The 15,758-nt window shown below is 42.2% G+C and overlaps 1 protein-coding gene across 2 annotated transcripts in view; it reads left to right on the forward strand.

Moving 5' to 3' along the window:
- The first annotated feature begins 426 nt into the window (after nucleotides 1–426).
- The window catches only part of ABHD3 (abhydrolase domain containing 3, phospholipase), a 43,673-nt gene continuing 28,341 nt past the window's right edge, over nucleotides 427–15,758 (forward strand). Inside the window, exons 1-3 of one of the 2 annotated variants that reach the window (XM_069468194.1) lie at nucleotides 427–720; nucleotides 1,231–1,394; nucleotides 2,456–2,638. In XM_069468194.1, coding sequence (XP_069324295.1) covers nucleotides 559–720; nucleotides 1,231–1,394; nucleotides 2,456–2,638 — 509 coding nt within the window. In that variant the 5' untranslated portion in view covers nucleotides 427–558. The remainder of the gene's footprint in view (nucleotides 721–1,230; nucleotides 1,395–2,455; nucleotides 2,639–15,758) is intronic. The other variant, XM_069468193.1, reaches the window with a different exon arrangement.

Consider the following 15,758-nt stretch of genomic DNA (forward strand, 5'->3'; position numbering starts at 1 on the left):
AAAATATACCTAACATATCTTTGGCATTAACTCCCCAAATCCTCGAATCCAAAGCACATTCCCCGGGCGCCCTAAGCTGCTAGTTGACGGAGACCCACGCTGGCCGAGCAGAATCATTCAAGGTCACTGGAGCAGGTGCCTGCCCGCAAGCCCTGACCCAGCGCTGCCAGGCCCATTTCCTTCTCCGAAGTCGGCTCACGCTCTCTCCCCACTCCTGGGGCTCCCCCCAAGGCGACTGCGACCTGGCCGGGAGACCTCAACTCGCCTACCAGGTGGCGGGGCTCGGAACCGCGCCTCTGGAAGGTTCCTGAGTGGCTGGCAGCGGGGGCGGCGCCGGGAGGCCGGGGCGGGGCGGCGGCGTGCGGGGGAGCTGGGCTGCGCCGCCCGGGCCGCTCCGCCGCGCCCGTTGGCGGAAGCTGCGCTCCGCTCCGCTCCGCTGGAGGCGCGCTGGTGGCGGGTCGGCGGCGGCGCCACGCTCGCTGTCTCCACTCTGCCTGCTGCCCGCTGCCCGCAGGCTCGCCTCCAGCCGCAGGACTGGCGCGCCGCGCTCCCCGGGCCATGCAGTCCTTAGCCATGGACCTGCGGATGCTCTCCCGGGAGCTGTCCCTCTACCTGGAGCACCAAGTCCGGGTTGGGTTCTTCGGCTCGGGGATGGGCTTATCCCTGATCCTGGGCTTCAGCGTCGCGTACGCCTGCTACTACCTGAGCAGCATTGCCAAGGTGAGCCGGGGGGCGGCATGGGCGCCCAGGCGCAGGCCCGCGGGTGGCTTGGCCGGGAGCGAGGGCACCGGCGATGCGCGAGGCAGCCGCTGGCAGGGGCGGGTGGCGGTGCTGGGGGCGGCGCGCGTGAGGCTCCCGAGTGGTGGCCCCTTGAGCGTGCGCCCCTGCCGCCTGCCTGGCTGGTCCCGGCCCGAGTCCTCGGACCGCAGCCCGGACTCCGCTGACCTCGGCGCGGTGGCGCTGCCCTGTCGCCGTTCCTAGACCCAGCGGCGCACTCGGCAGTGCTGTAGCAATTTTGAGAAAGACTCCCCTTAGCTCTCGCCTTCCCCTCGAGGGATTTCGCAAACCAGTGTTTCAGTCCGTGGTGATAGTGAATTACTTGCGTCAGCCTCCAGAGATGGTATCGGAGGAAATGCACGCGCTGGGGACAAGTCTGTGCTGGTTTCTGTTTACGGTTGGCAGAAACTTTCCTCTGTTCTGGACCCTTCCCTGATACGGCTTTCCCTTCAGAAGCCGCAGTTAGTGACGGGCGGTGAGAGTTTCAGCCGCTTCCTCCAGGACCACTGTCCGGTGGTGACAGAAACGTACTACCCGACGGTCTGGTGCTGGGAGAGTCGAGGACAGACGCTGCTGAGGCCTTTCATCACTGTCAAGCCTCTTGTGCGATACAGGAAGTAAGTAAATTTCCATTTTCAGTCATTTCTTCAAAATCACAGTGTTTTGCAACCTCTCAGTTCTTGGTTCATAGCATCTCTGCTTTAGGAAGCATGTAGAACAGAAAGAAGGCATGAAAACGGACGGTGTGTCCCCTGCTCCAACCCAGCTGCAGCTCAGGCTTTGCCTTTCCCTTTCCCTGAGCTCCCGCCCCGATGGAAATGGTTTATTTCTAGGATGAGAGAAATGTCTAGAGATTACTGTTTTCTAGTTTGTCATGCATCTGTCCCAAGGACCTAGATCCTCTGACGATGTGCACCAATTCATTGGTGTGTAGCAGATCCTGGAGATTGGAGGGGGGCGAGAAGGATGCCAGTTAATTTGGGTTTTGGGGGATCGACTCCTGGCAAATGACTTCATCTTGGCAAGCAAATAGGTTCTTGATGATAATGGTCCTTGAGATGTTAAAGATAAGGTCCAGAATTTATCAGTAACTAGGAGATTGAAATGGTGCGTGTTATTAATTTCCCTGAGTCATCTACTCCTTCTGGAGTTCCTTTTGCTGCCTGGAACTTGCACTATTTGGGAAAATTCTGTAAGTTGATAGATACGATGTGAGAAGTACTTTAAATTATTTAAGAAGTAAATTTTCTAACGTACTCTGTTGGGAGACTGCATTATTGAGTGCAAAGAGCTAGAACAGCGATCAGATCAGCATTTTACTTATTCATAATTCCCTGTTGAGTTATTTGAGTGACCTCAATCAAATAAGGCTTAAATGCTGGGTATTTTAGAGGAATGAGAAAATGATTAAGATAAATGTTTGAAGTGCTTTGAAGTTCATTTTTATATACTACCTTTTAGTAAGGTTCCTGGAAAAACTTTATGGCACTAATCTTTATAACAGCCTCACACTGAAGGAAGGTGATATACAGGTACAGATATGTGTGTTATTGAATGTTGGGAAAAGGTTATTTTGAGATGATCAAATAATGTCATATATTTATAGAATTAAAACATTAAAATTAAGACATGATTTGAAACACCTAACAAGTAATGTCTTTTGAATTATTCCTTTCAGTGAACTTATTAAAACTGCAGATGGAGGACAGATTTCACTGGACTGGTTTGATAACAATAACAGTACATGTTACATGGATGCCAGCACCAGACCTACTATTTTATTGTTGCCTGGCCTCACTGGAACAAGCAAGGAATCGTATATCCTTCATATGATCCATCTCAGTGAAGAATTAGGATACAGGTACCAGTAAAATTATTTTTCACTTAATTCATTCTAAATGAAGTAGAAATATATCTACATGTTTGTTTCAGAAATACTTAGTATTTCTTGCATGGATTAAGCAATCCCTTAAATTATTATTTTTATCTGCTTCCTCTTTTTCAGGAAGATGCATAGCTGAATCATCTCACATGAAGTGGCACTTAGCATAGTAGGCACTCAGCAGATGTAGGTGGAATGAATGAATGAAATTAGAATCACCTGAGCATTGATAGAAGCTGCCCACCCCCACCCCCACCCCCCACCCCCAGGTCTAAGAAGGAGTAGACCCCATGGGAGGGAGTGCTATGGAGAACAGCAATTACAAACTGAGAGAGTACACAGTGGCCTTCATGTCACACTCTGTATTTGGGCCCTGGATTCACTAATCTTATCTCCCTGGCTCAGATCCCAGGTGTAAAAAATATTCAGAATCAGCTTGTAGGTCATCCTTATTTTTCCAAAGGTGATCTGTGCCTCTTCTGGCCATCTGAATTTGCAGGTGCACATGGCTAGTGCCCAGTTAATGATGCCACAGCATTTTTGAGTAACCATTATTCAACTCAGTCACCAGGTACAATTTAATTTTTTGCAAATGACTTAGCAACTTTAAGTTTCAGGTTCAGCTCTAAAATCTTACTTACAGTCATTATAAAAGGTACTGCTTTTTTGTGCTGTAGTCTTTTTTTTAGCTGATAGTAATTATTGTAACAGAACACTCTGTGAGTTGTATTTAAAATTACATCTTTTGTTAAACTTATAATACTTGTTTGTTTGAAAAGCTGATGTTGAGTCTATTGTAAGAAAAACATTTTGATATAAAGGAAAAATTCCATAATAGCTAATTCAATTCTAGCAAATTAACTCTGATCTTTTACAGATATAGAGTATTTTCTCCACAAAGTGACATTCCATGTTTAAGCACCATCCAGTTAGATGTGAGACTTGGTTCCAAGTTTTTTGCTAAAATTTAGTCATGCTCAGAAAGTACAGAAGATCATAAAGCCTTTTGTACGTCTTTAAATTGCTGATTCTAGATTTGGCCTGAGCTGTCTCCCAAGACTTAGAAACTGCTTTTAAAAACAATGTGGTTAAAACTCAAGGACTGAGTGTCACAAACTATGGAGTTGCCAGCACATGTAGCTTTGTCCATCACTTGTAAAAGTTGCCAAATTTTATTACCAAGGCTATCATTAAAGTATGCTTGGAAGGTTCTAGGTTCACTAAGGGTTAAAATTGTCTCTCTTGTTTCAGAAATTTTATTGAAGATGCCTGATAAAAGGAAGGCTTTGTGCTAGGTACTATGAGGAGATACAAAGAGCTGTGAGAAGTTGTTCTTGCCTCAACAGCATATGAGAGGAGCAAGCTGGGCCAGTTCATTGTTACTTGCTTGAAGATCCAGCCTGTTTGGGTTTAGGGACATTGAATCAAACTAGTCTTGTAGGAAGCAGAATGGATGAATAAATCAGTAACTTTTCAATGGCCTTTAGGCCTTAGTCCTATACCATTTTATTTTATTTTACTTTATGTTATGTTATAAATAAGAGTTGGGGTCTTGCTCTGTTCCCCAGGCCAGAGTGAAGTAGCATGTGATCTTAGCTTACTGTAGCTAAGTGCTTAGGCCACTTAGCACTCCTGGGCTCAAGTGATCCTTCTGCCTCAGCCTCCTGAGTAGCTGGGATTACAGGCACATCCCACCATGCCCAGCTAATATTAAACATTTTTTTGTAGAGACAGAATCTTACTATGTTGCCCAGGCTGGTCTCAAACTCCTGGCCTCAGTGATCCTCCTGACTCAGCCTCCCAAAGTGCTGGGATTAGAGGCATGAGCCACTGGCATTACCCCCATTTATTTTTAACTGTAAGGAGTTTCTGGATCTAGGTCAGAGAGGCTGTGTCTGTTAGCTTTTTTTGTGTCACAGACCACCCCAAAACTTAGTGGCTTATAATAACCACCATTCTGCTCACAATTCTGTGGGTTGGCAATTTGGGCAAAGTTCAGCTGAGTGGTTCTTCTGGTCTTGGCTGAGATCATCTGTGCATTTGTGGTCCAGGAGAGCTACATGGTTAAGGAGCCTAAGCCAAGAGGAATCATCTCAGCTCTATATGATCTCTGATCTACCATCAGGCTCACCCTGAGCTCGTTCATTTGGTGGCAGAGTCCCAAGAGTACAAAAGTAGAACCTGCGAGGCCTCTTAAAGCCCAGGCCAAGAATTCCTACAATGTTGTTTGGCACATTCTACTAGTCAAAGCAAATCATATGGTCAGCCCAGAGTCAAAGGGCAGGAAAACAGACTCTAACTCTTTTTTTTTTTTTTTTTTTTTTGAGACAGAGTCTCGCTTTGTTGCCCGGGCTAGAGTGAGTGCCGTGGCATCAGCCTAGCTCACAGCAACCTCAAACTCCTGGGCTTAAGTGATCTTACCGCCTCAGCCTCTCGAGTAGCTGGGACTACAGGCATGTGCCACCATGCCTGGCTAATTTTTTCTATATATATTTTAGTTGGCCATATAATTTCTTTCTATTTTTAGTAGAGACGGGGTCTCGCTCTTGCTCAGGCTGGTCTTGAACTCCTGACCTTGAGCGATCCACCCGCCTTGGCCTCTCTGAGTGCTAGGATTACAGGCGTGAGCCACCGCGCCCGGCCGACTCTAACTCTTGATAGAAAAAGCTGTAAAATATTTTTGCAATCTACCACAGACAGCCAAGTAGTTTCAAAGACCACTGAAGTAAAAAAAATAGATCTGGAAGTTTGGCACAAGACTAGCTTGAGTCCTTAGGTAGCAAAGTGACCTAAGTCATTGGTACTATAACATGGGATCTAGCAGGTAGCAGGGCTCATGGAAAGCTATATAATATCGGAGAATGTACGTGGGCTTTGGAATCAGGCCTGGATTCAAATGTCAGAACTACTTACTGAGTGACCCTGGGCAATTGATTTGACTTTCCTCATCACAGTTTTCTCACTGATTTCAGAGAGTTTGGTTAGAATGTATAAAGTGCATGGTTTAGTGCCCTGCACAAAGTGGGCCTTTAGAAAATGTTTATGTCTTCCTTCCCTCATCTTCTAGTCCCTGATCAGAGTAGAAAATGCTTTATGATTTAGATGAGCAAGTACAAACAAACCTACCCCTTGGGAAATACAATATAAACATCTATTTACAAGAGAGTTTCAGTGTGTTCAGTATAAACATCCCTACTTGCCACCCTACCCCAGTTACTATCTTGTGTACAGGTTAAGTGCTTAGGGAAGGTCCCAAATTCTGTCAGGTCACCAGGGAACTGTCAGTGATTTACTGCTGGGTTATGATTTAGACATTAGAGGGAACCTAACTCTCAGCATGTGGACAAATGAAACATAATGGTTTATTGTTGATGTTAATTTTTTTCTTACACCTGAAAACTGACAAAAACACAATACTTTTAAGGTCCACTAATTCAAAATTAATGATGGGTGGGATGAAAACTAGGCTAAAGTTTAAGATAATTGGGAGCAAAGACTTTACTAAGTAAGTCAAAGATAAATAGAACTGGATGGGACGGACTGTGTTATCTGCCTGTATGAGGATGGCCTCTCTGTGTTCATTGATGGATTGTAGTATATACTGTCTTGGGTAGACCTGCCCCTGAGAGGAGGACATTGCTGAGCCAGGTAAATTCTTCCAAATTTTATCAATCAATTAAGTCCTCTGCCTCCTGGAGAGTGAGTAAAGTAAGAAAGGCCAGGAGTCTGTTTAGAGAGAAGCCTTCGTGGAAACCAGAGGACTGGAGAAAAAGGTAGTTCCCTCTAGTAATTTACACCTATATGATTGATAAAGTAGTTAGAAATCTTATCCATTCATTCAAAATTGCTTAAAAAAAAAATCTCTGTTCAGTACCATAGCCTAATAGGTATTATTTTGTATACCTGAATAATATCCTGTTTTCTTAAATCTTTTTCTCATTCCCTGAATTAATTTCTAGTACTACAACAAAAACAAGGAAAGGCCGGGCGCGGTGGCTCACGCCTATAATCCTAGCACTCTGGGAGGCCGAGACGGGTGGATCGCTCGAGGTCAGGAGTTCGGGACCAGCCTGAGCAAGAGCGAGACCCCATCTCTACTAAAAATAGAAAGAAATTATCTGGCCAACTAAAATATACATAGAAAAAATTAGCCGGGCATGGTGGCAAATGCCTGTAGTTCCAGCTACTCGGGAGGCTGAGGCAGGAGGATCGCTTGAGCCCAGGAGTTTGAGGTTGCTGTGAGCTAGGCTGACGCCATGGCACTCATTCTAGCCAGGGTAACAAAGCGACACTCTGTCTCAAAAAAAAAAAAAAAAAAGGAAAAAAAAAAAACAGTAACTCTGGCAACATCTGAATTATCTTTTTTTTTTTTTTTTTGAGACAGAGTCTCACTCTGTCACCCTGGATAGAGTGCAATGGCATCATCATAGCTTACTACAACCTCCAACTCCCGGGCTCAAGCAATCCGCCTGCCTCAGCCTCTCGAGTAGCTGGGACTACAGGTTCATGCCACCACACCCAGCTAATTTTTTTATTTTTAGTAGAGATGAGTTCTTGCTCTTGCTCAGGCTGGTCTGGAACTACTGAGCTCAAACGATCCTCCCGCCTCGGCCTCCCAGAGTGCTAGGATTACAGGCGTGAACCACCACGCCTGGCCCTTGAATCATTTCTACCTTGACCTTTTTTAATTGAGAGCCTTCATTTACCGTTATATTCCAACCAAATGAATATTAAAAAGAGTGACCTATCCAGAAATACATAATAATAAGTTCATTAAAATCTAGGTCAGTCATTAAGTATTTTTGTACTGTACAGTACAGTGTCAGAACCTATATTCCCAAGGAACATACGGTCTAGTTGAAGTGGCAAAGAGTGCATAGTAGTAGGGAAGTAAGCATTGAAAAGAACTAGGATTGAGCCAGGTGTAGTCGCTCATGCCTGTAATCCTAGCACTCATGGAAACTGAGGTGGGAGGATTGCTTGGGGCCAGGAGTTCAAGACCAGCCTGAGCAAGAGCAAGACCCTATCTCTACAAAAAATAGAAAAATTAGCTAGGCATGGTGGCACATGCCTATAGTCCCAGCTGCATGGGATGCTGAGGCAATAGGAGAATCACTTGAGCCCAGGAGCTTGAGGCTACAGTGAGCTATGATGAGGCCACTATACTCTAGACTGGGCAACAGAGCAAGACCCTGTGTCAAAAAAAAAACAACAAAAAAACTAGGATTGGTTGCAAGTGACAAAAAACTCAAAACAATAGTGATTTAAACAAGATACAAGTTTATTTCTCTGTCATGTAAAAATTCAAGAAGGTGAATCACCACTTATATGATGCTCTATGGTGGCAGGAACATAAGCTTCTTTTATTATGTTGCTTCTTTATTTTGGGCAGCCACTTACCAACTAAAATTGAGACCTCTGTTACCGAGGAAAAGGGGAGGATGGCTATTAGGAGATGACTAGTGGCCCATGTCACTGAGTGGTCAGAGATGGAAGCACTGAGATTCAGGAATATCAGAAGAACCAAGAAGGACATTGTATGGAGGGAAGGAGTAGGTCAGAGGTGTCGGATGCAACTGAAAGGGCAAGGAGAACCAGGATGATTAAAGCAAAACTTGAGAAGATCTCAGAGGAGTGATGAGGAAGGAAGCCAGGCTGCGGGGGGTTAAGATGACCTCAGGAGACGAGAGCAGGAGCAGATCACACATTTGATAAGTTTGACAGAGAAAGGAGAGAAACAGGAGGGTTGTTAGAAGAGAGCAAAAGGGAAGGATTTTTTCAAGAGTGTAGATTTGTGTTTCAAGACATTTCTTATTCTTGTAACCTTTTTTTTTTTTTTTTGACTACTTAGAGAAAGCATTGATTTTTTTTTTTTTTTGGTATGGTTTAACAGGATCAAGATCTTTTATTCTACATTGCAGAGTCTACCTGTTGGTAGCAAGGATGCAGTTATTCATCATTTATATTTTTGAGAGAGACTCAAAGTGGGAGATGATGTTGAAAGTAGGTAAAATTTGAGTGCTTTCAACCAGGCACAGTGGCTCATGCCTGCATGCCTGTAGTCCCAGCTACTCAGGAGGCTGAGGCAGGAGGATCCCTTGAGCCCAAGAGTTTGAGGTTGCTGTGAGCTAGGCTGACGCCATTGCACTCTAGCCAGGCCCAACTCAGTGAGACTCTATCTCAAAAAAACAAAAAAAGTTTGACTGCTTTTAAATGTTCCTTTACTTTCAACTTTGGGATTTGGGCCTGAGAATTTTTTATCTAGGGAAGTAGCTGGTAATCTAAAGCTCGAGGAGCTTTAGATGAAATTTAGCTTTTCCTGCATCATTAGAGGTGCCTTAGGGGTCATCTGCAGACTCTTCCCGAGGGAGGGAGGATGGAGGAAGACTAACTAAGGAAAATGAGGCAGTGAAACAAAAGGGTGAGTTCTGATTACCTCCCCTTGATCTAAAAGCAGTATTTTAGAAAAAAAATCATTTTAAATTCACACCAGAATATTTTGTAATTCGTTTTTTGTTCTTAATGTTTTTATAAGTTTGAGAATAAGACAGTTAACTGATTATTCATGAGACTAGCTAGATTGAGTAATGGAAATTAGAAATCACTGAAGAATTTAGCGTATTTAATGGTATTCTAGAAAAAGTTATGTTGGATACTGACAAGTGGTCCCATTCTCTGGGGAATTAATTGTTAGCTATTCCGCTATAAAATGGCACCTCAATTAACAAACTTTCAGGGACAAAGCTCTTTTTATCAGAGTTGGCGTGCCCTCAAAGGGTACTCTGTTCAGAGCACCCGTCTTCTTTGGAAAAAGACTTGAATGTTACTAGCTTAGATAATGCTGAGCAGCCTAGTGAGGTGGTTAAGTGGATTCTTGAGTCAGATCTGCCTGGGTCCAGAACCCAGCTCTGTCATATGCTACCTGTCCATCCATGGACAAATTATTTAATCTCTCTGCACCTCGGGGTTTTTTTTACCTGTAACAATACCTACATCTCATAGGGTTGTGCGGATTGCATGTAATGTAAATAAAGAACATTGACTAGTACATGGCCCATAACAAACATTTAAAAAGTAATAGCTATGAAACTTTTAAGGTGTGAATTAGGGCCATTGTGTAGCTTAGGGAAGAGCCTCACTCTTCTAGTCTGGTCAGATGGAAATGAGGTATTTACTGTCTATAGGCCCTAGTACCAAGAAGAAACTATTCCAGGAAGGCCCAGAGGCAGCAGTGGGCCTGGCCAGACTAGGGGTTGTATGGGGAGAAGGAAGAAAATGCCTTGCCAAGGTGGAGTGGCTGCTGTAATCTACATTATCCTGTAATACTTGGCTCTGACTCTGTTTTATGTGATCAGGTTTCCAGCAATAACTTGTGACACTGGAATAACAATTCCTGTTAGTTCTGAGCACTGTGGATGTAGAGTACTTTTGTTATTAAATAGGGTTTTCTCTCTTTTGTTTTTTTTTCCTTATAGATAGGATCGTAATCTGTCGCCTAGGTAGGCTAAAGTACAGCAGTACAGTCATAGCTCAAACTCCAGAGCTCAAGCAATCCTCTTGTCTCAGCCTCCTGAGTAGCTGGGACTACAGGCATGCACCACCAGAGCCTGCTAATTTTTGTATTTTTTGTAAAGACAGGGTCTCACTATGTTGCCCATGCTGGTCTCAAACTCCTGGCCTCAAGTGATCTTCTCTCTTTGGCCTCCCAAAATGCTGGGATTACAGGCATGAGCCACTGCGCCTGGCCCCAGTAGGGTTTTCTGTTGGCTACTTAAACTAGGTGTTTAGTTGACAAAATCTACAAAAATATTAGAGACCAGCTAGAATTCAGATGAGTAAGATAAAAGATGAGAACATCAAAAAGCAGCTGAGTAAATTTTAGGATCAGAGCTATTGGGGGGGGAGGGAAAGATTCCAATAAAATAGCATAAGAGATCACTGAGACAGAATTTTTTTTGTTCTGTTTTTTAAATTTTTATCCTAACCACTAGGCTGTGAAGGAGAATTCTTTTTTTTTTTTTTTTTCAAGACAGGTCTCACTATGTTGCCCAGGCTGGACTCGAACTCCTGGGCTCAAGTGATCCTCCTGCCTCAGCCTCCCAAATAACTGGGACTATAGACACACCACCACCATGCCTAGCTGAAAGAGAATTTTTTATGCTCACTCTATCATAAGGTTTTTGGCTTTCTCACATTAAGGATATCTTTTCTTAGCTGGACGTGATGGCTCAAGCCTGTAATTGCAACACTTTGGGAGGCTGAGGTGGGAGGATCTCTTGAGGCCAGAAGTTCAAGACCAGACTGGGCTATGTGGCAAGACCCAGTCTCCACAAAAAAAATTTAAAACTTAGCTGAGGGTGGTGGCTTACACCTGTAGTCCCAGCTGCTTGGGAGAGTGAGGCAGGAGGATCTTTTGAGCCCAGAATTTCCAGTTTGCAGTGAGTTATGATCATGCCACTGCACTCCGGCCTGGGTGACAGTGAGACTCTGTCTCTTAAAAAAAAAAAAAAAGATATCTTTGACTCTTTTCCCCTTGTGACCACTGGTTTTGAAATATTATACCTAAAAAATAAACTGTGTTAATTAAATATTAACCTGCTGGTCTTTTTTTTTTTTTTTTTTTTAACTTATACAACCATTTAGAACTTATGATCAGCAAGAGAACCAGAATTGCCACTTTGGTTTGCTACAATTAAATTTAGCTTTGCTAAGTGCCTGCCACATGATAGGCTGTATACTAGGTGCTACGTATAGATTATCTTATTTAATATGTACCCAGTTCCAAGATACATATTATTAACCCCATTTTACCAACCAAAAAGCAGAACTACAGTGTTAGTAATTTGATCAGATGTAGACAGCCACTGTGTGACAGGCTTGCTGCAGATAAATGTGTCAGATAAATGTGTGATTTCTGTTAGACTTTTTAAAATGCTGATAGTTTTTGAAGACCTTTTTTTTTTTTTTTTTACTACTTTTTACAACCCTGGATGTCTCAAGGTCTTAGTTTGGGACCAACGAGCTCCTCAAATCCTATGATTGTTGCCTACCAGGATAATGTATACCTGTAATATTATCAGGATTCAGTTTTATCAGGGAAATTCAAGACATGACCATCCAACAAGTCATGTTTCCAACTCAGAGAATAGATTTTGTAGGGAAAGAGTTGAAACAAGAGATAATGAAGTTCCTGAATTATGAATTGACTTTGTTCTCCATTACCATGTGATAATCATGAGGTGGGTATGTAATACAGTCAGTAATATGCTCTTGTTAATTATTGTGTTTGATTTCTGAAGCTTTACATTTTAGAAAAAGGTACATGACTTATGTTCATTTGTTTTACTATCTTTATGACCTTAGTAAGCTTGGAAATGTTTAGATATTATTATTTCTTGAAAAGAATGTGTATTCTGTTGGATGTAGTGTTCATAAATGTAAATTTAATTAATATAGTTGACAGTGTTATTCAGACTATTTACATCTTTACTGATTTTTTTTGTTTCATTAATGGAAGGGTGCTGAAATCAATATGATTTTTTTTTTTTTTTTTTTTTTTTTGAAGACAGAGTCTTACTCTGTTGCCTGGGCTAGAGTGCCATGGCATCAGCCTAGCTCACAGCAACTTCAAACTCCTGGGCTCAAGTGATCCTCCTTCCTTAGCTTCCAAAGTAGCTGGGACTACAGGCGCTCTCCACCATGCCTGGCTAATCTTTTGTTTCTATTTTTAGTTGCTGGGCTAATTTTTTTTATTTTTAGTAGAGATGGGATCTCGCTCTTGCTCAGGCTGGCCTTGAACTCCTGAGCTCAAGTGATCCTCCTGCCTCGGCCTCCCAGAATGCTAGGATTACAGGCTTGAGCCACCGCACCCAGCTCAATATGATTTTAGATTTTCTATTTCTCCATTTATTTCTATTAATTTTTTGTTTCATGTATATAGAAGCTCTGTTATTAGCTACATACACACTTATGATTGTTAGTCTTCCTATGGATTAACTCTTTATCATTATGAAATGTTCTTGTTAATCTCTGGTCATGAAGTCTATTTTATCTGATATTATTATAGGCATTTCAGCCTTGTTTTGCTTACTGTTTCCATGATATATCTTTATTAATACTTTAACTTTCAAAGTATCTATGTCATTATATTTAAAATGTATTGCTTATAGATAGCGTGTAGTTAGATCTTGCTTTTTTTATCCAGTCTGACAGTCTCCATCTTTAAACTTGGATTTTTGGTCCATTTGCATTTAATATAATTACCAAATATGGTGGATTTAAGGTATACAATTTTTATTATTTTGTATTTTTTTATTTTTTGAGACAGAGTCTCACTCTGTTGCCCCTGGCTAGAGTGCAGTGGTATGATCATAGCACACTACAATCTAAAGCTCCTGGGCTCAAGTGATCCTCCCACCTCAGCCTCCCGAGTAGCTAGGACTATAGGCGCATACAACCATGCCCGGCTGATAGTTTCTGTTTTTAGTAGAAACTGGGTCTCACTCTTGCACAGGCTGTTCTCGAACTCCTGAGCTCAGCAATCCTCCTGCCTTGGCCTCCCAGAATGCTAGGATTACAGGCATGAGCCACCACGTCTGGCCTTATTTTTTTATTTTATTTTATTTTTAGAGATGGGGTTCTCACTATATTGCCTAGGCTGGACTCAAACTCCTGGGCTCAAGCAATTCTCCTTCCTTAGCCTCCCAAGTAGCTGGGACTATAGGCTCATGCCACCACACCTGGCTAATTTTTTCTGTTTTCAGTAGAGATGAGGTCTTGCTCTTGTTCAGGCTGGTCTCAAACTCCTGACCTCAAGTGATCCTCCCACCTCAGCCTCCCAGAGTGCTAGGATTACAGGCGTGAGCCACCTCACCTGACCTTGTTATTATATTATTATTACCTGAAATCAGTATAGAATGATTAGCTAATCCCTGAATGTTCCTCTCACTCCACCCTTTGCTGATTATTATTGCTATTCTCAGACTCAAAGACTTGGGGAATCTTAGAACTAAAAAATATTTAAGGCTGTCTGATAAAAATCTCTTTATCATGCAGATTTGGAAAGCAGGCCTAGAAAGGTACTCTATTCCCAAGCACTTCTCAATGCTTTTCTTCTGTGCCCAAGCTCAGAATCTGCTCCTACTCATGTAGTATTTAAGACCACAACATGTGTTCTGGTAGATCCCTGGCCTTGAACAGATTCAGGGCTCTCTCTGGTCCATCTCACAGTAACAGTGGTTCTCAACCAAGGGACACTTTTGCCCCCAGGGAACATTTGGCAATGTCTGGAGACATTTTTGATTGTTATATCGAGGTTAGTTTCTACTAGCATCTGGTCAGTAGAAAACAGATGCTATTGAGCATCCTATAATGTACAGGACAGAACTACTACAAAGAATTATTCGGTCTGAAATGTACCTAGTGCTAAAGATTGAGAAGCTCTGTATTATAGGTGGTCTCTGTCTTTTATTTAACCTTCATTGTTAAAAGGAAACTCAGCTGCTTCCCTGGTTAATGGATTCTGTTGTTACAGAAAGTTCTTCATATCAGATTTATTCTTTATTTGATATTTCTTCTCTTTATATTTTTTTTGTTTTGGGAAGAAAATTTAAATAGCTAAAATATGTAAGAAAAATAACTTTTGCAGAACAATTTCCCTCACATACAAATCCTTTAAAATTGTTTAGAATAAACTGTAAAAGTTGTTTGCTTGAGGTGATAGATATACCAATTACCCTGATTTAATCATCAGGCATTGTATGCCTTATCAAAATATCACATGTACCCCATAAATATGTACAACTATTATGTCTCCATGATAATTAAAAAGAAATTGTTACAGAAGTTAACAGGCTTATCAGTGCCTTAGGAACAATAGTTTCACAATCAGCTCTTTTAGCTCTATATGTACAGTGTTCCCTGATAACTGTCAGGGTAGAAGATGGGTTAAATAAAAGAAGCTGGTTGCTTATCACCAGCTGAAGTGGGAGAAAGGGGCAAAATTGCTGCTTTGCTCTACCCCCTCTACCTCACGACCAAGGCTAGAAGTATACAATGATGACTGCGGCCGATTGATTGAACATTGTCAGGAACAAAGGCTTATGGAGAGATCAGCACAATTTCGCCTCTAGCAAGAGATGCCAGAGTTATGATCCACTTTCCAAAGTTGCCTGAAGGAAAGTGCAAATATCCCAGTCTGCACTTTGGAAGAAAATCCCAGATGTATATGCAGTTTTTTCCTGAGTTTGCAGATCATCCTTTTCTTTCCCCTCACTGGTTCCATTGCCTTCTCTCAGTGGCATCACATGATGACATCTTGCCCCAGAAGCCATTTTAATCCTTATTTAACGTTTGCACTCTGAAAATGTTCTTTTCTGAATGACTAGGAGCTTCAAGGTTCAAGGTCACAATTAACTGTAGCATTGATTCCTGTATGACTAAGGTGCTTATGCAAGTAAATACAAGTGGCCAACTTAAATTTTATTTATATCTAGTCTTGTCTTGTCATTCTTTTTAGCAAGAAAAAAGTAGCTGAGCCTACTCCATCTTTTATGCATGTATTTGTAGTATATTTGAGGCTTGTCTTAAACGAGTCAATAAAATGTGATATTTTTAAGCTTTTCCTCATATCAGATTTCTGAGGTTTCTTTCAGCTGGACCTAATAAAATTCTCTATGTGACTTTTGAGATGCTAGAGTGAATTCCTTTGCAAAAACATTTCCTGAATACCACATTGAATGAAGGTGGTGTGCCAGAAGAGGGTCAGAGTTGTGTGTGTTCTGTAGGACAGTTAGTTCATCAGGGACTATGTACAGAGTTTGTGCAATGGCCAGCAGCACCCTGAAGCAAGAGAATTTGAATCTTAAATGGCCTTGATTGATTGGATAAGTACAGCGACAAAAAGCAAAATAAATTTATTTATTTATTTATTTTTTTGAGATGGAGTCTCTCTCTGTCACCTGGGCTAGAGTGCTGTGGCGTCAGCCTAGCTCACTGCAACCTCAAATTCCTGAGCTCAAGCGATTCTCCTGCCTCAGCGTCTTGAGTAGCTGGGACTATAGGCATGTGCCACCACACCCAGATAATTTTTCTATTTTTA

Source organism: Eulemur rufifrons, chromosome 5 (genome assembly GCF_041146395.1).
Source record: "Eulemur rufifrons isolate Redbay chromosome 5, OSU_ERuf_1, whole genome shotgun sequence".
Lineage (NCBI taxonomy): Eukaryota > Metazoa > Chordata > Mammalia > Primates > Lemuridae > Eulemur > Eulemur rufifrons.